Source organism: Temnothorax curvispinosus, unplaced genomic scaffold (assembly GCF_003070985.1).
Source record: "Temnothorax curvispinosus isolate PA1 unplaced genomic scaffold, ASM307098v1 QBEX01010309.1, whole genome shotgun sequence".
Taxonomy (NCBI): domain Eukaryota; kingdom Metazoa; phylum Arthropoda; class Insecta; order Hymenoptera; family Formicidae; genus Temnothorax; species Temnothorax curvispinosus.
The window spans coordinates 147,309-174,090 of record NW_020220089.1 but is presented as its reverse complement, the minus strand read 5'-3'; the positions used below and the strand labels follow the sequence as shown (position 1 = coordinate 174,090).

The 26,782-nt window shown below is 36.5% G+C and overlaps 2 protein-coding genes across 2 annotated transcripts; one reads left to right on the top strand and one right to left on the bottom strand.

Annotated features, from left to right (window-relative positions):
* Window positions 1-1,239: 1,239 nt before the first annotated feature.
* Window positions 1,240-4,157, bottom strand: LOC112460091 (lysosomal aspartic protease-like). The gene is made up of 8 exons (XM_025024590.1): window positions 4,053-4,157; window positions 3,308-3,543; window positions 2,674-2,789; window positions 2,343-2,542; window positions 2,097-2,219; window positions 1,875-2,007; window positions 1,644-1,742; window positions 1,240-1,566 (listed from the first exon to the last, which is right to left on the bottom strand). The coding sequence occupies exons 1-8, from the start codon at window positions 4,118-4,120 to the stop codon at window positions 1,408-1,410; spliced, it is 1,134 nt and encodes a 377-aa protein (XP_024880358.1). The 5' UTR covers window positions 4,121-4,157; the 3' UTR covers window positions 1,240-1,407.
* Window positions 4,158-10,559: 6,402 nt separating this feature from the next.
* On the top strand, window positions 10,560-24,935 carry LOC112460092 (Na(+)/H(+) exchange regulatory cofactor NHE-RF1). Its single transcript, XM_025024591.1, has 2 exons — window positions 10,560-11,301; window positions 24,298-24,935. Exons 1-2 carry the CDS (start codon window positions 10,882-10,884, stop codon window positions 24,613-24,615), a joined length of 738 nt encoding a protein of 245 aa, XP_024880359.1. The 5' UTR covers window positions 10,560-10,881; the 3' UTR covers window positions 24,616-24,935.
* Window positions 24,936-26,782: the final 1,847 nt, after the last annotated feature.

Sequence of the window (26,782 nt, the reverse complement as noted above, 5' to 3'; positions counted from 1 at the left end):
CACACGCACACGCACACGCACACGCACACGCACACGCACACGCACACACACACACACACACAGTCCACAACCAATACACACAACAGACAAAGAATGTAATTAAACTTAGCGTACCCGTCGCTGTTCATATACAGATGCGCGTATACGTCCTTTTTGTCTAATATAATAACAAAGAGGAGGAGGGTGGTAAAGCAAACAAAGAATTTTAAAAATTCTAACGCCTCTAATAATCCAATAGCTCTTTTCACTAATTTAATCTGGATACACTTGCGCCACTATAGTCTTCATATTGCAAATAGTAGTTGGTCGATCTCGTCAGATTTTGGGATGATCAAAAGAAGTATAAATAACAAAAAGCTGGACTAAACGCTAAAATTTCGAAAATATTAGCTTAGAATTAAGAAATCAATTTTACGTAAGATTTACTTGAAGCCTTTTTTTACAGATTTCTTGCAAAAATATAATACAATGTTGCATACATTGCATAACACAAGATGTTTAGCTATTATTATTTATATATTATATTTTCTCTTAATATTGTAGAGACGTCGGCTTGTAATTATATAAAATTTTTGCAAACGTGTATTGCAAGAAAATTTTATCGTTGTTACACATCATGTATCAAAATTACTCGAAAATCTTTCTGTGTGTATCATGTTTTATTTAACACTAGCAGGAGTCAACACAATATGCAAGTTTTTAAAAATAACAATTTCAAAATATAAGTTTATAATATTAACGATAGTGAAATACCTAAACCAGTTTTGCAATATTATAACACTTTATTCATTAGAATATATACGACATGATAATTTTTGTATCGAGAATTTGGTATCTATGTGTCGAAAATTTTAGATAATGTTTATTAATAAGCAAAAGATTTATGCGTACAATATACGTTCGTGTAAGCATAAGAAATGTAAAAAGTTATAATGTGATTACAAATGCGGCATGTCATACTCTTATACATATAAGCAGAATGTTATATGATATCTTGTACTCGTATCCAAGCAGAAAGTTTATAAGATTAAACGAGATAATATTTTTCGGGATACTACATATTAAGATGAGATTGAAAGGGCGATTATGAAATCATTATTCAGTGTAAAAAATATATACTTCATTTTAAGAGACATATTATATACAAGTTGTATTCACAATATCTAACAATTCGATATAGTTGCCAAAAAAACAAGATGTACCAAATCGTTGGTAGAATACGTATCGCATATCTTTCATCTAATTCTTACATACGTATTAATTTAAAAATATACCATATAATAGTCCAAATAAAATTACAGATTATATGTCAGTCGATATTCTAAAAAAATTATGACTTATTTGTTTAGTAATGTCATTTAGATTTTCTAATATTTAATGATAACTTCATGAGAAGGCAATCAAGATTTAATTTCTTGCAAGGGCGAATCCCACTCGGTCGTTCTCCATGTCAAACTCTGTATAGTACCGACCAATAAATACATGGCCCAAAATCCAATCTAAACCATCCAACTGAGTAACAGCTTGGAAGCCGGGAATGCAATTACCTCCTAATTCAGCGCCGAGCTATGAGACATTAAATATGGCATGACATTTCTATTCTATAAAAACAATTTAAACCTTTATATGATAATATTCTTTACCTTCAAGATATAATCTTGACCAGTGAGTCGAAACGTCTTACCACCCATGACGAAATTGATATCGGGCAATTTAGAAATATAATCATCGTCGCATTGCACCTTTAAACGAAGGTCAATGTTAGTAATCCATATTAATAATCCGTAACTTATCAAACATTTATTAATTTATTTTAATAATTTATTTAAGATAATTGTGAAAGCTGCCATTAACGAAAAAGATCTATTATTTACTGTTCCATTATTAACACCGATCTCTCTGTTAAGAGCTGCGATAGTCTGCGGTGGTCCACCTATCATAGAAGCGCCCGTGTCGACGACAGCTTGACAGCCTTCCGAGCAAGAGGTGTAATTTTTTACTTGAATCCTACAGTGTGATAGTATTACCAATTAGTTGACATATAATCCGTGGTTGACATACGTATAATTTAGAAAAAAAAAAAAAAAACTACATACTTATCTATTTTAAATTCCCAGTATTCTATGTGGGTAACATTAACATACGTAAAGTCGCCGTCATAATAAGCGGGATCAGAACCACCCAATATCAGTTCACCGCCGATCACGTCCGAGAGATTTCTATATAGGTTGTATATTTTTTACATTTTTTATACATTTGCATTTTACATTGCATGGAAAGACAAAGTATATAATTAAAAAAATAGTATTAAACACACGTGAGACATACGGAAAGATACATACCGATTTAGATAAAAGCTAAAAATTTTTCGGGACACCATTTGTTCATCAATCAAGCTTTGAAAGACGCTAGGCGTATTAAAATGGGATAAGTCTTTATAACCCATACCCAGAACGCCGTCGCATTCTGCATAGTCCCAAAAGTTTGTCGCGAAATTGGTTATCTCTCCGAATGTGTGGAATGAAACATTAAGGCCAGCAATCTGTGAAACGTTGTTATTGGTATAATTGCGCGCATTTTTTTTTCAGAGAATGATAACAACTTTTTAGAAAATTTTCACAGATTATGACTGTGATTAGAATTAAATATATCATTTACTTGACAATGACTTACGATTACATCATCATTAACTAAAAACCCATACACACCGGCATCGTCTTTATAAAATAATGAATAATTTAGTGGTATATATGTGGTGGACTGTGTACTATCATATTTATTATGTTTCACTGCAAAAAGTAGTAAATAAATTTAAATCAGTTAATATTGAAGAATCTGTAGAAATATAAATTTCTTTATATTAATCTAAATATATAACTAACAGTAGTTAAATCATCAAATATATTCAGTTAAATCATGAAATATATTTATATTTATATTTTTTGCTTTAACATGTGAGCTGTTTTGTACAAGAAATTATTTGTATCTTTAAAGTAAGTTTGCTAAATAATGTAAATAAGAGAGTATGTGAGTATGGAACTTAGCTACATAATATTTACCACTGATTCGAATCTTTGAAACGGTTGCTTTAAAGATTTTATAACTTTACTTGAAATGTAAATGGAATAGATACAATTCTACAGCATTATTCTTATTTTTTATTTTTACTTTATATCAATCATTAAACGAGAAAAAAATTATTAAGATTATTTTAATACTTGAAACATTAAGCTTTTTAAATACAAATGTACATATAGGAATAATAGAATGTCGGGGAGGTAGCGATGTTATGATATAATATACTTACAGCAAGCAGGTTGGCTGACATTGCAGTTTTTGGATGGTACCCAGAGATCTGAGCAACCAGTGTCGAAAAGTATTTTAAATGTCTGCGGTGGAGTTCCAATTTCGATAGTACCGCAGTATTGAATATTCAGATAATTAATCAGAGATACGTTTGCCGTACCTGAACGTCCCGAACGGAGTGGTATCACAGTTTCCGTCGAAAATTTTTCAACAGAGTATGTCTTGTGTAACGGAATTCTTGAAGCAACATAAAAAAATTTCCGTTATATTATATGCGTACTTGTATCGTATAAACGCGAATGTATGTACATATATCGTACAACATAAATACAAAATTCAAATAATTTATTTTGATCATTTTCAAGCAATTCTTATTTAAAAACTATTAAAGCTTCAACATTTTGACATTAAGAAATAAATGCTACTTGCATATATTTACGCATTAGAATGTAGTTAGGTATTTTAAATGCGAATTCCTCTTTTTATGATGTTAGTCTCATTTAAAATAAGATTTTCGAAGGAATCCTCAAAGCATCTCTTGTAATTAATTTGCTCACTTTATTCCGACTTTTGAAATGCGTTTTTCTTACAGATTTGATACAATTATGATATTTGAAATTGATTTGATAATTATTTATCGCGAATTTTGCGGCGATTCAAAATAGTTGGAAGCACGATCTCTATACGGTATTATAATTTATCGTGTCGATATAAATGTGGATCGTTTGTACATACCATGTACTCACCTATGCAACTCCGCGTTGATTGACGCGAAGTTGATTACCGTGATTACCGTCACAAAGAGCCGATACATTTTCCTGAATTTCTCGACAACTGAAGCTACAAAAGTCAAAATTGTTTTAGGACTGTTAGAACTGCGAATCAATCCACAACCGGTACGTACAGACAAAGAACAGGCAGTCAAATTGCTAAGCGTTCTCTTATATACAAATGTGCGTACATGGCCTTGTGCTTATAAGAAGGTGAGCAGGGCAGAAAAACAAACGAAGCGTTCCAAAGCTTTGTGTTCGAACGATATTAGAAATTGCTTCGAGATCTCGGATGGAGAAAAGGAATTGACCAATCATATTTAAGCAATTCGACAATTGGCCAATGCGATTGGTTAATTTTCAGAGCGATTTCTAGCATCGTGGAGACAAGGCTTAAAAGCTTTAAAGTTTATGCAAATTCTCTGAGAGCCTAAGAGCTCTTTTCATTAATCTAATCGACTCTAAAAATTGCGTTTTGTATATACGTAAATATTTTATTTAGCCCAATTCAATGTATTTAAAAAAGTTTAATGATTAATGAGGTGAAATTGATCTTTGAAAGTATGTATTGTTTGCGTCGGTATAACAGACTTATATTGTGTAAGCAATGGTATATTCACATTACAGATTTAGCTTGAATGCTAATATGCTAAATCGTGGCAGACTGTATCAATTGCATTTTAGTATTAAGTACTATATCGTAACAAAATTCTCGAATGTCGTTCAAAGTCTGGATGTTGCAAAATTGCAGAAAAATTCAAGTTAATATTATATAGATAACATATCATTAAATTATGAAGTCATGTTGCAAAAGGATAAAGGAAGCCTGTAAATGAAGAAGAAAATATCTTGTTCTGCAATTTTCTGCATTTTTTTCCTTGTTAAAATTTAAATGCACACACTTGATAAGCAAACCAATTTTGCTTTATTGATAAGCCGTATTTTTATTTGAAAACTATTAAAACCATAAAATTTTGGTATTAAGAAATAAGTGCCACTTGTATTTATGAATTTACGCGTTAGAATGTAGTTTAAGTATTTTAAAAGCAAATTCTTCTTTTTATGACGCTAATCTCATTTAAGATCTTCGAAGGGATCCTCAAAACATGTCTTAATTAGTCTGCTCACTTCATTCCGACTTTTAAAATGCGTTTTTCTCACGGATTTAGTACAATTATCGTATTTATTAAAGCATTTATTGCGAATTCTGCTGTGATTCCAAGAAGCGCGATCTTTATATGGAATTTATATGGAATTTATTGTCGATATAAATGTCGAACGTATGTACTTACCTGTGCAACTCCGCATTGATTAACGCGAAGCTGATTACCACAATTGCCACACAGAGTCGATACATGTTTCCTGAATGTTTCTGCGAATAAAGCTACAAAAGTAAAAAATGTTTTAGGGGTATTATAACTTCGAATCAGTCCACAACCGGTACAGACAAAAATTGAAATTAAACTTAGCGTTTTCATCGTCGCGTATATCAATAACTGCGCGTGTACGTTCTTTGTGTCTAATATAATAATAAAGAGGAGGAGGGCGGTAAAGCGAACAAAAAGTTTTAAAAATTCTAACGCCTCTAATAGCCCAATAGCTCTTTTCACTAATTTAATCTGGATACACTTGTGCCACTAGTCTTCATATTGCAAATAGTAGTTGGTCGATCTCGTCAGATTTTGGGATGATCAAAAAGAGTATAAAAAACAAAAAGCTGGACTAAACGACAACATTTCGAAAATGTTAGCTTGGAATTAAAAAATCAATTTTACGTAGGAATACTTGAAGCCTTTCTTTTACATATCTCTGGAAAAATATAATAAATTTTTGCATAAATTGCATAACGCAAGATGTTTAGCTACTATTATTTATATAGTCTGATATTTTCTCTTAATATTGTGGAGACATTGGCTTGTAATTATATAAAATTTTTGCAAACGTGTATTGCAAGAAAATGTTATGTTTGTTGTCAAACATCATGTACCAAAATTATACTCGATAATCTCTCTCTGTGTATCATATTTTATTTAACACTAGCAGTAGTTAATTAATACAATATGCAAGTTTATAAAAATAACAATTTCAAAATATAAGTTTATAATATTAACGATAGTGAGATACCTAAACCAGTTTTGCAATATTTATAACAATTTATTAATTAGAATACATACGACATGATAATTTTCGTATCGAAAATTTGGTATTTATATGTGTCGAAAATTTTGGATAATTTTTATTAATATAAGCAAAAGATTTATGCGTACATACGTTTGTGTAAGCATAAAAAATGTAAAAAGTTATATATTGATTACAAATGCGGTATGTCATACGAAATAATATACTAGTATAGGAACTATACCCAGAGAAAAGAGAAAGTCACAATAAAATCAAAATGACGTCAAAATGATGGTAAAATGATGGTAAAATTATCAAAAATCGTCATTTTACAGTCATTTTGACATCATTTTGACTTTATTGTGACTTGCTGTGCTACTTGGGATAGGAAGCCATAAATTCCAGGAATTAGTCTCAATTATTTATTTTTCGAAATTGTATCGCGTAGAATCGAGCCTTGTTTTCATAAATTTTCATTTGCTTTTTGTTGACCGACGCGTACGTTCGCAGCGTAGTGCACAGAGCTTTGCGCATCTGCCGCGAGGAGTAGCTGTCACGACAGCAGTGATATACATATATCAAAATGAGAACGCGGTTTATTCGAAAATCGGGTGGTGGAGATATTCAGGTGAAACGGAAAGTTTATAATGAATTTAAAATGACGTCAAAAAGATTGTGCAAAATGACTTAAAAATCGTCATTTTCCCGTTATTTTGACTTTATTGTGACTTGCTGTTCTACCTGTACGCACTCAAAGAGAAGGCACGTATCACAGTGTCATAAATGCCTTCCTACCTGGAGATAGCCACGTCCGAGTCAAATAATAGATATATCTGTTATTTAACTCGGACCTGCAGACGCGGCATCGTATATCATTGATATATTATACAATCAAACCTCGACAACTTGAACCTTGTTAACTCGATCGAAAACCTTTATAATTCGATTTTTTTTTTATTTTTTTGAAAAACTCTCTATAAGTCGAGAAAAACCTCTGTAACTCGAAGAAAATCTCTGTAAGTCGGAGAAAAAGAGGAGATTACCTTATTTTTATACCTTTATAACTCGAATTGTTTCAAGATATAGAGATTAATATTATAAATTGACCTCTACATCTCGAATTCCGATCAATAAAACCTCTATAAGTCAAAGTAAAAAGATTTTGCATCAATTTATTTGTATTTTTTCTTCTTTCTTTGTCCATTCGCCAAAACAACTAACAAAATTTTAAACGCGATATATGACAAAATAATAAGGAGTACATACATAGTCCTTGATTAGTTATTGTTTGTTTTGACATTATTGTTTACTTAGCATGACTTCTCTAATGACTTTTCACTGTTGCTGACTTCTATCTATTCAACCGTTACTCATCGAGATAATCAGACGTACTTCTTAACACGTAAGAATTTTAATTGACTATATTTTATCACTTTATAACTTATTATTTTATTCTTTTATATTTATTGTTATTTTAGATTCATAAGTACAAGCTTGGAAATGAGTTCAGGCAGAAAATCAAAATTAAAATCAAAATTAACTAATGAACTTAACGTAATTGATACGGCTGTTAAAGGTCCATATATGGTATGCATCATCTCTATAAATAAATATAAATTTACTTCTTAGTTAAAGTTATTAAAAGTTATTAAAGTCATTAAAAAACCTTTTTGTTACTCTATTGTTTTTTACGATAACTGAGTTATTTATGTATAATTTTAAAACCTCTATGAAATCGAAATTTTTTCAACATCTCTATAACTCGAAATCTTGATAACACGAAATATTCGATAACTTGAATTATTTTCTGTTCCCTTGGGATTCGAGTTAGCGAGAGGTTCGACTGTATTTCATATTTTTATACACATTTCAAATGTTTGATTATATATTATATATTTGATTACACCATGATCCTTACATCTACGTTCACATTTCTAGATGGTAAAACATTATGATCTGACCAAAGTGACTCTTATTGTGAAGGAATTCATAAAAAGCTGTTACAAGTTTCGGGACGCTAGAATTGTAAGTAACAATAATACTGCCAAATATATATATATATATTATTCGTTCTTTTCCTCAATTATATATATGTATATTAATTGTATGTGTGTAATTTCAGCGAATCGGAAGTATGTACCTGGACAACGCTATGCTGTACATTCCGAACAAAGAATCTATAGTCGGCAATACAAATATACAAAATTACTGGCTAAGTGATGAGCTAATTTCTACACACCATCTTATTGGTAAAGATAAAGATGATAAAGATGATTTGATGATGGAAATTGACCCAATTAATACAAGTAAATACTAATATTTGTAGTATACTCTTGCATTCTTGACTATAAAAATATCAGACAAGCAAAAATATTTGAAAATATTAAATCCATTACATTTCATTCTCGATTTTTGTGACTTAGATATCGATGAAATTTCTGAATTCCTGAGATTTCCTGAATTTCTTGTCACGCCTAAATAAATTCTCTTATTTCAATACTTGCGTATCAAAACGATATCAGTATTTTTACTTTGCTGTCTCACAATAATACACGACACTAAAAGTTTGCTAAATAAATCTTCCCGTCTTTAACGTGGTATGAAATACTATGGAATAATAAAGCTTGTACTGAAATACTAAAGTGTATTACATTTTGCAAATAGATCCAAAAGACGACTGCGTGATATTTTTAGTCAAAGTTCGTGGCCGTGAGAAGATATGCTCCACATGCTGGATGTTCAATGAAATTTTTGTAATTCAACTGATGACGACTGTTAAGGGTGCTCTGATGAGTTCTCAATTGAAAATCATGACTCATTCCATTGGAGTTTCAGTAGAACTACACTAATACAAGTTAATTTTTAATTTGATAAGACTGCAATAAGACTGCTAATGATTACACTGTGATAGTTTATACTTTATAAAACAGCAAGAGTTTTTAAATTGTGATAACTTGTAAAAAAAAATGTAACATTTTACATATTTTATGAATATATAGTTTTAAATATATAAATATTTATATTTATATATTTATAAACATATATTATTAAATATTTATAAATATATAAATATTCATATTTATATATTTATAAATATTATATACATTTTAGATATTTTATATTTTTATAATAAATTTTTATAATAAATATAAAACTAAAATACAATGTATACCTATGTTGTATTATTTGTCCATGATGATATAATATTACAAAATAAGATACAATTCTAATAGTATGTATATTACTATATCCGAGGCAACGTTACGAGCCATTCAAATTGGAAGGAAACAATTAACATGATTAGGTAATAATTTTTTATTTTTGTTTTCAATTATATCGGTGTATAAACCAGTATTAAAATTTTGTATTAGTAAATCAGTAAGTACGTTTGTCAGTTCTCGAAGAGTAATTTTACATTTAAAAAATTAGAAATAAATACAAGAGAGTATAAAATTGTATTAGACATAAAATACTGTAATACACATTATATAAAACATTAATTTTAGTATGTCTTTCAAGAATACAATTTCATTCAAATAAACAAAATTTCAATAAATAAAATAGCCTGGTGACTAAAATTCACTCGCATCTAATTCGATACGAACTGGTCCGTATCGAATCAATTGACATATCTAAGTTTTCAACCGCTAATATATACTAATTATAAGATATTGAAATTCAAAATATCGAATATCAAATGGCGGATGTATCGATATTTCGAAGTATCGATTCAAATCGAAACTCTATTGCGCGAGTGCGCGTCGTGCGCGACAGTCCGCAACCGACGTTCACCTTCGTTGTTGTGCCGTCTCGCGCGCTTCCCGCTTCGGTAATTCGTTTCACGCGTCGGCGCATCTCGAATTCCTTCTCTATCGTGCTCAAGAAACACGCCACAGGTTTAATCTCCAATTGACATACGTAAATCGCGCGTGCGTCTGTATTAAATAGACTTTTACGCTACGTGGCGAGATATGCCGATTGCGAATTGAGAGAGGTGCAATCGAACGGAGCACTCCTCGCATTTCAAACTTTACGCTACGAATAAACCGTCAAAAAAATTCTAAAATATTTGATGAACTACTGGGTTTATCAAAGGATACAATAACGATAAAGTGGAGGAGAAAAAATAAGGGAGAATGATGATGAAGATTCATCAAAAAAGAAAAAATCATCGATATAATTCCCTCGACTGAGCGAGAGGCAACCGCGCGCCGCGCGCTCGCGCGATCGGTTCGGTTCGGCTCTCGTCGGTAGTCATCGGAGGCCCGAGGCCGAGCGGCCCGCTCGCCCGCGCTCGCGACATTTCGGCGTTCCTCGGCACTGCTCGCGCTCGCGCCGCCGCTGCCGAGCCGTCCGAGCCGACCGCCGATCGTCGCAAACGCATCAACCATCGCAAACGTACTTTGGCCGTCGCGTGAGCGTGTGCGCGCGCTCGTCTATTCTATCTGTCCGTCTATCTTGCTATCCGTCTGTCCGCTGCTACTTCGCGCGGCACCCGTCTCTCGTTTTCGTCTCTCGAAATTCGCGCGTGACTCTCCGCGTCTCTCGCGCGTTCCTCAGTGCAGTGCGGTGGTGTTGCCCGGCGGTGGCGATCCGGCGCGCAGATTCCACACGTTCGTTAATCCCTTCCCTCGCCGCCCCTCCTCGCCCCGTCGAGAGTGAGACCGACCGACGGCGTCGTGACGCGATGTCCTCCTTCAAGGACGATAAGCCGTGCGCCCGGCTCTGCCACATCGTCAAGTGGGACGATTTCAACGGCTACGGCTTCAACCTGCACGCGCAGAAGGGTAAGAACGGTCAGTTTATCGGCAAGGTGGACGACGGCTCGCCGAGCCAGGCGGCCGGTCTGCGCCAGGGCGACCGGATAATCGAGGTCAACGAGATCGACATCGCGAACGAGTCCCACAATCAGGTGGTCGAGCGCATCAAGGCGTTCGCCAACGAGACCAAGCTGCTGGTGGTCGATCAGGAGGCGGACGATTACTTCAGGGAGAACAATATCGTCATCAAGGGCACCATGCCCAACGTCAAGGTGATCAAGACGCCGGAGAGGAATCCCAACAGCGTGGAGGATCGCTCCGACGGCAGCAACTGCTCCATCGACGAGGTAAGTGTGTGGGCTTCTTGGCTTTTTCCTCTTAATTTTCCCCGGTCGTCTCGTAATCGTTGATTCTAATTGTGAGCGCACCAGCGGTTTATCACAGGTTCTTTTTTTTTTTAAACGTGTGTAGTTATCCCAAGGCGGAAGCGGAGCGTTTCAGAGATAAGCTGAACTTCTCTATCAAACCTGGATGCGCACGGCTACAATTAAACCGATAATGTGTCCGGATAGATTGCCGTTTGTTTAATCGAGACTCGCGCGAGTTGAGAAATAAACAAATGTAATTCGTCGCCTCTCGGACATTCGGGCATTTTTTTCCCTGTTCGTTTCCGTTGCATAATTTCCTTCCGAACGGAAAATTACAGCCGGGTTCTGGGAACATGGCTATAATTGAAGAAAAACAGCGCAAAGTACAAGGAAACGCGTCTGCAAACGCGTCTGCTTCAAGTATTTGTCAATTTAAGTGGTAAATCACTTGACGTTGCATTTTAGTTTGTCGCAGGATTTATTTTTACTCCGCTACTTAATGAATCCATTGGCATTGTCGCGAGATACACTGTATATGCACAATGTTGAGTAATTTGTTTTTCTTCAATGATGCGTGTATAATAATAATGGAGATGAAGATGTATACTCTTGGAGAATTATAATTCAAGGTTTTTTCTCGAGAGCGAAGTAACTATTATTACTATAATTACTATCTAGTAATTATTATTAACAACCGGAATAAACGTGCGAGTACAGTGTGTTAGTACGGCAAAATATGAAATTCAAATCTGTAAAAACAACTGTTGGCATTGAGCGGCGCTCGTTTGCAAATCGCGGACGATTCCTTTGAATAAATGCAAATTAGCGCGTGCATCCAAATTCGCGCGCACTGGAAATAAGTACGGACGCGCGCGGAAGTGGTTCGTTCTGACTTGCATCGCGGACGAGGAAGTCGCGTAAGTAACCACCTCATTCTCATTTTTACAAATCGAAAGATTTAGGATAAGGGAAACTATAAAAAAAACGAGCGTGTTTTTTTATCTCCGATGTAAAAACAAACAGAAATAAAATAAAAATCTGGAGACGGCAACTCTTATTGTCGTTATAATGTACGTTCTCGCTTTGCTCTTTGGTGAAAATGTGTGAAATATTTCCAGGTAAAGCGGAGAGAGAAAGAGGGAGAGAAAGAGAAAGAGAGAGGAGAAAAGTGGTTAGCGCGTGTTAAGGCGAACGCATCGGTTAATCGGCGTTTTCTTCGGCCGCGAAAGTCCCGGCGGAGACACGACGCGCCCGTACCGAAGGAATCCGTGGCACTCGCGTGGAATTTATCCGAGTCCGCGCCACCGGTCCACCTGTTGAATTCGTCGTCGCTCCCCCCGTTGCTGCCCCGCTGCTCTCGGTGTTTACGCTAGAAAGTGTCTGGCCACGCATGCGACGCGTGCAGCAGCGCCGATACATCGCTTTATCGATGAATTTCGATCGGAATATCGACGATAATCTTACAGTTAGCAGCTATATAACGGTACAAAGTATACATATTCCAATTGGGTTGAACGAATATGAAAACGAGACATATTGTACTTGAGCAAAATTTTGAGGTACAAATTACTTCCTGCTGATGTCAGAAAATTTATAAATTCATTTGTGTATTTACTTTATGTATTATTGTATATTCATTTTGGACGTTTTTGTCGGAAATGTATATCGAATTGATAGGTTGTTCGTTAAACACCGTGTTATTTTTCACGTCGTAGCGTTCAGGTTTTGTAGCAGGTTTTGTAGCTTGCTTTTTATAAAATGCAAGCAGGTGCGCGCTATTGAATGCACACACGTCATCGCGTCGTAATTAGTTATTTCTCCGCGGCATGGTCTTGCTGTCGCTCTGTTCTTTTAGCCATTTCGATGATCGATGTGTTACAGTAAAAGTAGCCCCGGAGTAGAAATTTCGACGTGTAGAAAGGTATACAAAAGAGATTTGCTCTTGCTTTCCCTCCTTGACAAGCTCGCGATATGAAAATCAATTGTATGATATTAACTTATATTATAACATGAAATTCATTGTCGTTTTCTACTTATTTTCTGTTGTTGGATTATTTTTTTCTAAAATTGTCTCATTAAATTCGGCACGTGCGAACGGTATTGTCATATAAAATCGATATTTTATTTCGTACGATATTATCTGCTTTAATTCGCATTTATACGACGAACTTTACAATCATAAATATTATATTTATTTCACGCGAGCTTAATTTACATGAGCGTATACGATACGCGTTTGATATTTACGCGGATTTTACGCGCAGAGATCGGGTTCATAAATATTTTTATGATCGCAATCGGTTCTGCCGCGATTTGCACCGCGATAATCATGACGTTACGACGATAAGAAACGCGTGTACCCGGCGGTCGCGCTTTTACGTACTTACAGATTATCGAGTAAAGTTAATGACGCGAGGCAGGAAGTGATTTAAGGTCGGATCGTCAAAAATCTTTCTTCGGGGAAACGATTACGCAAGCGTCATAATGACGCGACGTCCGCCTCGTATTCCCATCGAATGTAGTATCCTCTCTCGGCGATGACGAGTCTCTTTGCCCGTACCATCGCCATCAGCTGACTAATAAAACGAGAAATCACGGTTTTTTTTCCCCTCTCAATCGTGCCGTGCGATTATCGCGCGCTGATTTCTCACCGCGCACGGCGCCGCGGCGCGTCACGTCTTTTTTCATTATTATCAGTTACACGGAAAGATGCGGCCTCGATCGGAAGATAAAGGACTTATGGTAATTTAAGTGAGTCACAGTCGCACTTCGCAAAAGTTAGACATTATTGAAAACTTTTGTAATATGTGATTCTAATGTATTTCTCCAAAATATTATTTTAATACATCTATAGATATGTACCTCAACAGGTAAACATATACCTATTTATAATCGATACTAAATTACGGTCAATAATTATTACAAGCTGATTATTGTAATAATAATTATGACAAATACTAATTATTACAATAATCAGCTTAGACATCATTATTGAGCGTAATTTAGTATCTATCAATTATAAATAGGTATGTTTACGTATCTATAGATATGTATTAAAATAAAAATTGACGTTAATTTTTTAATTTGCATATATGCAGTTGAATTTATTGAAGTTTTTTTTATTTATTATAGTTATTTATATTAAAAGTGTTGCGCATCTCAAATCAAGGCTAAACGCACGATAAAAATTTTAATACGGACAGATTGCAAGACGGTCGTTATATCGCTATTTCTCATAAATCATCATTTAGAAGCTATATTTTCATCCTGTTTCTGTAGAAATAATCATTTTTAACGCTATGCTTCCCCCCCTTATGCCATAATCGCTTGCACAATCTTGCGCATCGTCCGATTTTTCTCTGTTAAATCCCTATTAGAGAATTTAAAAGGCTCTATTTATTTTTAATGAGAATTTATGACATTATCGAAATCAAAATACGTTATTCATAATATTCCGTCTCGTGACTCCTATATATTAATTCCGCTAAAGGTAATATAATTGGGGACAAAAGGGTTAATTGGCATAAATTGCCGCTCGGTAAATAATATTCGCCGGTACTTACGTCGAGTTATCATCGCTGTCTGTCCATGTTGTTATCAGCTACGAAAATTTGTGCGTTAATACAACACATTCGTCGCACTTACGTGAGTGCTCGAGTAAACGCTACCTAATACCTAAACTAAACACGATGATGCCACCGCATCGTTGGTAACATCTGTATTTGTTCGGATTGCGAATGAATAAGACAGAAATGTGAAGAAGACTCGCTCCGTCGCGTATGAGATGCGCAAAATACGTAAAAGCAACGCCCGTATTTTCTTCCTAGACTTCCTTCGGTCGATCATTTTCCCTCATTTCATAGATAATAAAATTGCGCATAAAAAGCACTCGATATACATCTTGGAATGAGGACAATTGATTGTATTATGACTTGGAGGTAGAAGGACGAGTCGCTGAAGGACGAACGTGCCTGTATTCCTGCACATACCCTTTCTTTTATTTCTAGGCCACTGAATTACATTCGTTGTTACAAGTAGTTGCCAGTAACATTAGCCGGCGGTTCGCGTTATCCGTTGCGTGAGTGAATTATCGACGTTTGAACTTTCAAGTGGCAATTAATAACCATATTAACGAAGCGAATTTATAGTATGTAGATTATACATTACACCGTAATAGATTACGAAATACGATGTGTATTTCGCGATCGAAAGTCGAAGCTGGTAGTTTCGACGCGTCCGCGACTCGCCGCATTGGTTTTAATTAGCAGGTAATGTGTCGTGTACGTATGCGTTCTCGCGTGTCGCAAGCGCGTGTTCATTACGCGAGAGGAATGTGAATAACCCCTATCGCGTTCTCTGAAATACGAGACGGGTTCAATTGATGGAACTATACGGATGATAAAACGCCGCCCGTCATTCCAACGTCATCGAGAAATGCCTTTTTGGCACATTTTTTTATTAATACTAATTAACAGTTATAATTGTTGTAATTATCATATTTACAAACGTATAATTGTATGTGTAATTGTACGTAAGTATAATTGTAATATAACGTTATAATTATTAATATTTGTTATATCAATATTAAAGTGGAAATAATATAATATTATCTTGATCTTGCTAAAGAATTTTTAATTTTTGTTTCTTTATCTCTAATCTATATATAATTGAAAAGATTTCGTTCTCTGTGTGTATTTACTAATGATTCTAAAACATTATTACCTAATGGTGATTATATGTCATTGTGTAACGGTTTTTGTGTTATTGTTGTGTCTTGAAATAATATGCGATTATATCACCTCGGCACGTGTTTAAAACGAATCGGCATCATGCCGCTTCTCGAAGTCACAAGGAGTATTCACGAATGTAATCGTACTACTCTGGGGATGAATGAAATGTGGTTGAATCATGCTGAATAAGTGGAAGCGTTGCTGATTTGCACGTGCCAACGGACGGATTCTCGACCTATGTGCACGACAATAAAAATTGCCGTTTGATATTTCCTGCTTCCGATCGCGTGTATAATGACTGACCAGCTAAAAGCGCTATTTTTCACTGTTCTTGGATAAATGCGCTTCAATTACTATTAAAGAATATTCGTATAGTCGAAATAAAGTTTTATTAAAATATTTTTTTATTTTTTTGAAGAAAATTAACGAAGGAAATTACTTTATCATCAGAAAAAAGTTCTCAAAGTATGTATCGTATATAGTAATTTATTTTTTTGAAGAAGTTTATATCTTTTAATATTCTAAGAAGTCATAAAATTCAGTAAGAAATAAATGTTCATTCTCATAAAGTTTCTATCGTCGCGTGAAAAATATGAAAATTAATATACATCATATTGTCGACGAGAGATAAATATTTCGACACAAACATTTTCCATGGTTGTGGGTTTAATGCATCCCAAGACTGCATTGCAGACAGGATGCGATCATCATCATACTTGACCTCAGAATTTTTAAAAAGACTGGAGTCAGCATTTGGTAAATCGTTATTTTTAATTCACGACTCGACGATTCGGCCTGCAGATGGAGATGAAAATGACGACACGTGTGCATTATTAATATCCCGTTTACATACGCTGTCCGCACAATAATTCATTTATATAGAGGCGGACGTCTCGTGAGCCGCAGTTTATCCACTTCGTTTAACCCTTGAACATCGCTCGGAAATTTAGTCTTGTTGGGAATTGGCAAGATTATAGTGCAAAGAGGATGCACAAAGGATAATAGAAAAGGCATTATAGCGTTAATTTTTAAATAAAAACATCAGAGTTTAATGGCTTCGATTTAAAGGTATTTATATCCATCTCAAATCATACAAAGAATAATCAGTCATTCGTAAAAATATTGTCGATAAAATATTTAAGCTATTTTTTTTGCGAGTTAAATTGTAAAGAAATAAGCATTGCGGAAATGTTAGATAAAAATCAAATTAGGAGCCGGAATAATTTATACGTTACAAGAGACATTACAGAAAAGCTTGCACAATACTGACTAATTAATATTTATCTAATGCGGAACATTCATGTATTATAAAGTCTAATTATTTTAACACTTGAATTAAGTAACGTATAAAAATAGCATTATAATCCGGGATGACGTCGTCGCGTTCTAAATGATGCGAGTGTAAAATAGATTATTTATATGAAATACCTTTCTCTAATTAAGCGACATAATTACGAAACAACTTTGTAACGATCCTCCTGTGTTTACGTGAGAACATGAGAAGACGCGAAGAAACTGGCGAGGTTCGTTTCGTAGGGTTCCACTCTTTCTCTCGCTCGAAGACACCGTCTCTCCCGGTAATCTCCCCTATCTCTCCGTTCTCGTTGATATCGTTATCGTAGCCTCCACGATTGTTGCAATCTCGTCCCGACGCTGCTTACACGATGCTTTCTCTCGTATCCCTCGTAACGTATCCCACTCGATTCCGCCCCGGCCCAGCCGCGTGAAAATCTCGGCGATTTGAATGCGAAAACTCGTCCCGTTTGACGATCGAGCCGTGCTTAATCTTATCCGGCGTCGCGCCGCCATAAATCTGACATATCGTTTTATAATTCTTGCGTGTCGATTACGAGTGTTCCAGGGTCGCGACGATAAGGTGTAAGGTCTCGCTTAATTTTCTATACTTATTAATTGGAAAGTGCTAAAAGCATTGTTATCCAGTATTTAGCCAATGCTTTTAGTGTTTTTATTCATACTTATTTAGCACGGGAAAAAGGGAGTTGTAAAATATGGACAATTATAACATTGTCCCGCGAGAGCTATATTTTTAGCAATTTTTGCAAAACCTTTTGCCACTATTGCTAAAAATATAGTTCTCGCAGCAAAAAAATGTTGGTTGTCCTTTTTTTTACGACTAGATTTGGTACGGTAGCAAATCTTTTCCGTGTATTTAGCCAAGTGTTTAATTGGGAGTACATTTTAGTCAGGTGATACCCCCACAACAAATAATTTTTCATTTATTTTTTTCGAGATACGGATTACGGATATAATTTGAATAACTCTCGGTTTCATGCGAAAATCCCCGTCTTGATACGCAATACAATAATAGCAGCGGAGCTGCGTTCAAGGAGGAAAAGGATCGCTCGAATGGAACGAATTCATGGTAGTTATGCGTGTCTTATCGTGCCACGCGGTGGGGAATGAGTCATTCTACCTGCCGCGGAGAGCTCTCGCATATATACGAAAAGTCATGATGGCACGCTCTTTTTTGCAGAATAAATTACAACATCTTTCCCGTATCCTTACGTAGAATACTATATCAGAAATGCGATTTAAAAGTCATTTACAGTTTAGAGACAATATTTCCAAGATGATGATTACAGTGTTGATCAAGCATGATAATTTTAGGAAAAAATTTCAGGTTTTGTGAATTTTTAAACCGATTTTTTCAATTTTGTCCGATGTTTTTCTCGCAACGTTCGCGCGGCTGTTCAACAACAAACTCGAAAAGTTCCAGCACTATCTGGCGTTCTAGAAGTGTTATACACGCTCGGCAACATCTGTCCGTTGTTTGCTTAGGTTGTTATCGGGTGCGAGTGCATCTGCGCCAGCAACAATACAAGCGGCTCTCGGATGCGAGCCATTACGCCATTAATCGCAGGAAGTTTTTGGAGGACGCGCCGATGCGTTTTACGGAGACGAATCAATTTCCGCGAGACTCGCGATCCGAATACCTAATCTTCTATCGACGGGCGATCGAGTAAAATGCGCGCACACTTTCTTCCGATCAGAAAGATCGCCGTTCCTCTCGCCGACGAGTTTTCACTTCCGGCGATTTTCACGACGTTACGTAAATTCCGCGTTCATGTCCACCCGTTGGGACGTGATTGTCCGCGTCACGGTCATATTACGTGTAGTGTAGATTTGATTTACATACTTGAAAAATATGCTTCTCAATAGTAGAGAGAATATCGCTTTTAATATAACGATTTAATTATAATTATAGGTATTAATAATTTAAAAAAAACGTAGCTTAATTTATAATATGAAGGAGTTTGCAAAATATGCATAGCTATTTTAATAAGAAAAATTTTTATATTTTAATGAAATTTAATTTTAAGGGGGAACATACGGGTAGACCGCAAGAAAAAAAGGTGAAATTCGGGAATTTTTATCTTGGAAACTATTAATTCGATTCGATCCGGGTTTTTTTTATTTAAAAGTATCTACATTGAGGCACGTTAACAAATTTTTTTAAAGGGATTTATTTCCTCGGAGCGCTGTTCTCGTAACCGGTGTAAAATGTGACACAGTTCACGGTTCCCAGAATATCTCGAGAACGGCTGGACCGATTTGCTTCAAATTTATACACAATGTTTTGCGATAGTTTTTCTTGTTTTCATCGGGAGATTTTTTTCTTTATTCAACTAGTTTTTTTTTTATCAGACTATAAAGGTCGAAATTTTTTTACGACCCAAATTTTCGACCTTTACAATCTGATAAAAGAAAACTAGTTGAGTAAAGAAAAAAATCTCGATGAAAACGAGAAAAACTATCGTAAAACATTGTGTATAAATTTGAAGCAAATCGGTCCAGCCTCGAGAATTCTGGGAACCGTGAACCGTGTCACATTTTACGCCGGCCACGAGAACAGCGCTCCGAGGGAATGAATTCCTTTAAAAAAATTTGTAAACGTGCCTCAATGTAGATACTTTTAAATAAAAAAACCCGGATCGAATCGAATTAATAGTTTCCAAGATAAAAATTCCCGAATTTCACCTTTTTTTCTTGCGGTCTACCCGTATGTTCTCCCTTAATTTTGTTATACAAGGAGAGAATTTTTTGTTATATTTTACCCTTAAATTCACTACAAACTTGGGACAACTTGGAAACCAAGGAATTTTTGAAATATACAAAAGACATTTTACAAACAACGTGATAAAAATTACCAAGCAGATTGGTGAATTTTGAAAAATTATTGAAATTTCCTAGATATATTTTAATAAAATTAATCAAACATATTTTAATATAATAGATATTAATATTTTTTATTATGGTGGATATTAATCAGAATAGCTCGCATAAAATTCTTGGTGGTACATGTTGTCCCACAACTACCATGATTGTAGGGTAAATTTTAAGAGAAAATTCTCTCCATGTAGAGATTGATTTTACAGTCAAACAAGAAATGAATTTTCAAGTAATTTATTGCGATAAAGACGCTGTTGCAAGGTAATTACTCTGTATCTAGGTAAAGATATGAATATGTAAACAACGGAACGGGCGGCGGAACTTCATTTTTTTCCATGAAGTTAACGTACTGGTTATGATAATGGAATTGCGTGGGAGGCAGACAAACGAGAGATTCTTCCTTATCGTGGGCAGTTGTAATAATGTATGCGACCGAAATTCTTTCAGAAATATGTTAATTTACAGAGGCGATTAACCTAATTAAAAAATTATACATTATTAAATAAAAAACTTGTATAATTATTAAAAATCTTAATTTTTTATTCGTATCAAGAATATATCATTCCTCTTTAAATGTTTTGTTTGTCACATGTTTTTTTGTATCATCTTGTTAAGAAAATTTTTGCAAGTGACGCGCAGATCGATTGCGTAATAGGGGATTCGAGGAAGTCTGTGCACAATTGCGAATTGCGATATTGTACTTCCGATACAATTAATAGCCGTCCTGCCTGTTTCCCATACCGAAATAGGACGTTTCCTGCCTGTTTTGCGTAACGCGACCAACACAAATGCAAAATGTGTCATACTCCAATGTGAATCCGCCGCTTTTTTTCAGTGTAACATACACGTATAAGCTATTCGTTAACTTAATCTTGGCGAGCATTTGACGTGTATGCGATACATTTAGTTTTTTATCAATTACACTGAGAAAAAATTTTTCTGCATTTTAGTAAATATTTGCATACAACTGTGACTCCATTTACTACAGTAAAATAATTTTTTCTTTTTATTAGTACATGTGTATTTACTGAGAAAAAAATATACCAATAAAAAGGAAAATTTTCTTTATTTTAGTAAATGGAGTCACAGTTGTATGCAAACTAATATTTACTAAAATGCAGAAAATTTTTTTCTCAGTGCAGTTTTTTCTAAAAGAGAAAATTATATTCTTTTAAATTTAAGCTGTTAATAAGCTCGCTTATTAAATCGGCGAAATTTAATGTAACGCCACAGCAACAACGAGGGTGACATCTCGAATTCCGTTATTCGATCTTATTCCATTTCCGCGTCTCGTTCTAGAACGATTTTAGAAGAAAGCGTGCCAAAAACCCGTGCACGTCTCTCGTCTGAATACGTATGCAGATAACGGGGATTCCCCTTCCAGGAGAAGGAAACCAGTATAGAGTCCCTCTAATAAGAGTCGCGACACGTTGAGTTTCGGCAAAATAAGTGAGAAAGAGAACAAGCGATATACATTCATATCGCTTTCTCTTTCTCTCTTATATCTCTTTTGCTTTCTGTTTCTCGTGCTTTTGCCGAAATGCGAACTAATCAAAAGTTGCAGCTCTGGTGTCGCGACTCTTATTTATAGAGGGACTCTAGAAACCAGCATTGCACCATGCTCCCTCGCGTACAGGTATAATTAAATACTTGTCTACGTAACCCGGAGGATAAACGCGTGTTTGTGAAGCGCGATATCGCATATGCGCGCTGCTGCGCTAAGTTTCAGAATATGTCTCCCACCTCGCTTAACGATTTCGTTGTTGCGTCAGCGTACGCGTGCGAGAAATTACACGTTGCCTTGCCCTAAAGAGCACAGGTGAATTTACAGCCGATGCAAAACGTGAGTTATTTCACATTTCCTGACAATCTTAGAAAAGAAATTTATACTTTGATAGAGATAAGACCACGAATGTTTTAATTTGCGCAATTGAGAGTTTATTTTGAAGACTTTAAAGCTTCGATTTTGCGGATTTAAAACTTGAATTGCGACAGAATTACGGATAAGTATTCCGATCGAGATTACAGAGGGAAAAAAAATCTCGTTCGCGCGAAGCGTTCCATGGTCGTCGCTTGTCTCGTGGCACGGATTCCTGCAGTTTTATAGGGTCGTTGCGTCAACAACGGCGGAATAAAAACGTTGTGTGCAATATGCGCGAAAGTCTCCGCGAAGCGAAGATATCGATGATATTGCGATAATGTCACATAAAGTCAGTCTCTATGCAGAAACGTGACAAAAAACAACCAACTGCGACTCGGCCTTTTGTTATTCCTTATTCTCGATTTTTCAAATGTAGTCGAGCAAAATCGCGCGTTAGACCTCGATAATACCTAACGACGTCATTTTTATGTCGGATAAAAGAGAACCTTGGAACATTTCTGCGATTAATTTTCGTTAAATTGACTAAAAATATTTAATACCTGCGGTGTTTCAGTATCTTACTGTGTTCTTGATTTATTAAGATTTTATATGAATTATTAAGATTAATTATTAGATTATAGCGTGATAGAGGGAGATTTGTGACAGGTCTTTCATTAGCGTTCTGTATAACGAAATTTCGCTATTTACGTACCGTTATGCACCTCATTCCGCGTTTAGTTGTTACGTTGGATTACTTTAATTACGCTCGATTATCGGGACACGGTTACCGGCCGGGGAAAGCAAAAGGGGATACGCGTAGCTCCGTATCGCGGCGAAAATAAATGACCACAATGACTATACGCGATAATTCGGAGAGCTAGTGGTACGTGAAATTCAGTATGTAGGACTGTAGCGCGGCCGGCTGTAGAGCGATAGCCGACTAACATTATTTCGAAGGGATTTAAACGGTCTGCGCGCGCGACACGGGGAAAACCGGTTATCTCTCTTTCTCTCTCCGTCGTCGTGCGTGACGCCGAGTAATGGAATTCCTTTAAGTACCGTTCAGAGTTGCATCAGGATCCAAGGTCATTATAAGTATCTCTTCGCGGGCAGCGATCTTTATCCGAAATACTCGCCCGGGTTTGCGATATAGTGATATACAGCTGTGGCAGAGAGGAGCGAGCGACGCGATACAATCGCGAGATACTCGAGCGGAAACTCCGTGTCTCGTTAAATCTGAACGCTAGGCGTTTGTGAATCCGACCGTATATTACGCGGCGTGCAGTTTTTTGTCCCGCGCGCTGCCGCAGAAGGTTGCGCACCAACACGGACGAAACGTGTCAAAAAAGCCGCAGTGTCATTCGGCTTTAAAAGAAAATATATCCCGTCTCGTTCCGTTTCTGCCTCCGTAATCGCGGACGTGGAGCGAGCGATCTTTATCTGGACACTATTCCAGTAAAGTTGCAACCGCGAAGCCATTAGGAAAGTTCTGTTAATAATAAAATTATATAAATTACATACATACGCGCGTAATGAAATCCAATCTATCTTGACTGCAGATATAACTTCCGTATCTACTTACACTTGTTAGGGCAATTAAATACTACCTTAGACTGATGTGTTGCTTTTTTATTTTATATATTATATATGTAAAACGTTCCACTTGTCGCTCATTATTATTAATGCTCGATCGATTTTTCCTGCACTGAAAAAAAATTTATTGAAATCAAGAAGATATATTTTTTAAAATTAGTTTTTTTAATTCAAAGAAATATTATATAGATAGATTTGAGGAAATATTTTAAATTCGGGAAAACCCTCTTTACTTCTTTGAATTAAGGAAACTAAATTCAAAGAAATCTATTTTCTTGATCTAAATATAAGTAAAACGCTCCACTTGAGTTGCTCATTATTATGTAATGACTGCTCGATCGATTTTTCCTGCACTGAAAAGAAGTTTATTAAAATCAAGAAAATAGATTTCTTTAAATTATTAGTTTCTTTCAAAGAAATATTAGATAGATTTGAGAAAATATTTTAAATTCCCAGAAAAACTCAATAAGGAAACTAAATTCAAAGAAATCTATTTTCTTGATTTTAATAAATTTTTGTTTTTAGTGTGTACATTACTTTTGCTTCCATAAAAATTCTACTTTTCTTAATAATAATATTCTTCTTTCATTTTTGTTGCAGAACACACAGAAGTCTATCGACTCGAACGACACGGCGCACAGCGACAGCACCACCGTCGCGCAGACGACGACCGGCGGCGGCAAGGAGTCCGACATGCGGGAAAACGGCAACGGCGGCGTGAACCACGTGCACGGCACGGGTAACGGCAGCCTGGGGGTCGGGGACGGTACGAATAACAGCGAGCCCCGATCTCAGGGCCTGAACCTGACGATGAGCGCGAAGGAGCTCAGGGAGATGCTGGCGCAGCGCAAAAAATACGACCCGAAGAAGGAGTCGATCGGCTTCAAGGACAAATTCGACATCGTGCAGAAACTGTAGACGCGTGCGTCGTCCGCCCTCGTGCCTCTCCTGTGAAACTCGTCGGTGATCCTTCATTCCTTTATTTCTTTCTTTTCCGCTCGTTATCGCCCGTCGAGCGCTCGGCGACGTCGACGACGGTTCCCTTCCTACGATGTAACGCATTTTGTTGTAACCGATCAAATTGTTGTAATAAATACACGATTGTTTAGACTATCGTGGACATTGACATCGCGATATCGTAACATAAATACATTCATCCGCGGCGCACCAAGGACGCCGCGGAGAGTATTAGGACTAACGAAAAAGGAGATAACGCCGTTTGTATAAGTACTCTCTAAATTTTTTCGAGTGAAATATCACTCTAATCGAGTGGAAATTTACTCGAGCAAAGAGTGAAAATGGAACATATCTTATTGAGTGAATATTGACTCGATTTGTCGAGTGATTAGATCACTCGCGCGCTCGAGCGAAATTTGACTCGTGTATTTGAGTGAAAACTTGCACTCGATCAGAGTGCCTTCTTCAGGTGTCTGATTTTGCTGTTCGCTCGTTCTTAGAGTAAAGTTTTACTTAAAAGGCGAACATGTTTCCTAAGACTCACCACATAGCATTTCTACCTGTTATTTTAAAACGTTGGTTAGGTTAATTTGCTAAGGCCCAGTTGTTCCAACCTATTGGTAAACTAACTAATAGTTAGTTTAAGGAAAAACGAATCGGGAAGCCGTGAGTTGCAATGCGGTCGCACGCGAGGAGGAGGCTCTTCGTCGGTATCAGGACACGATGCACGACGATCCCATCCACGGGGAGGCGTCGCGAAGCCGTCGCGGCTACGATCTGTGCCCGCGGAATCACCACCGTGCAAGCATGACCGCGACGTCGGTGACGAGCCTGACGGTGAGCACCCGGGTGTACGAGGGTCAGAAGCCGGGCATCTCGGGTCTGTGGAAGGCCGTCAAGGTCTTTCAGCAACACTACACGGACAACTTCGTGCAGGCGATACTGGATGCCCGGGCGATCAGCTGACCGGCTGCACCCTCGTCGTCGGCGGCGACGGACGGTTTTATGGGAGGCCTTAGCAAATTAACCTAATCAACGTTCGAAAATAATAGATAGAAATGTCGTGTGGTGAGGTTATATCAACCTTAGGAAACATGTTCGTCTTTTAACACGATATTCACAAAATCCACGCACTAATATCCACAATTCTTCGAAATCTTTAGGTATAAACACAAATATACATCACGTAAGCCCGACATTGTAACATGGCACGTCTCTTGCGCGGGCTACGCAACTGAGCCATTCGGTTCAAGTAAATTTTCACTCGACCCGAGTTGCTCGGAACCAGCGTACCACAATTCACTCCGACACTTCGAGAGAATAATTAAGATTATTTTCACTTTATAGTTCGAGTCACAGATTTCACTCGAATCGAGTGAAAATAAGTGTAAAGTCACTCTGTGAAGAGTTGATAGTGCATTCACTCAAGCCAAGAGTCAAATTTTCACTCGAAAATATTTAGAGAGTACATTGTTAATTTTTAGTTTACACGAAGTTTGCGAATTTACATGTGCAATTTTTGTCACGCTTCCGCGTCGGAAGTTACGACAGATTTCGAGTCACCGGTCTATCAACATTTAACATAGAGCTATGAAATACGAAGAGAATTGTTTTTAACGGAAGTTGCGCGTTTCCCACTTTTTATTGCAGGTCATTAGTTCTTTTTTTTCTCGCAACTTATAGTTACATGGTAGCCCGAGAATATCGTTTTTTTTCCCCCCGGAATAACAATTTAGTCTCGAAGATGTTCCTGTTGTATTTAATTACAACGCTTCCCGATTAGTGAATAATTAGAACCTCACTCTTTCGACTTGAATTATCCACGGTGTCGTCACGTCAATGTCTAAGTACCGTCTCGTCCGTTAAATTCGGGAGATCCGCTCGCCGTCTCTTCCCACGACTTTCTCCGGCGAGAATTGATCGCCGTCTCCTCGATGTAGTAATCGTCTCGAACGTTACGTCGATCACGCGAATTCTTCGCCGCGGCTGAAGACGGTTTCTAATCGCGCGCGTAAATGAGAAGTAACTTCTGATAAATATTCCCGCGATGTATATTGACAAATTGAAAATTTACCCCGGGGTCTCGACGTTTTATTGACCAACAGACCGAACGTTTAATTAATCACGG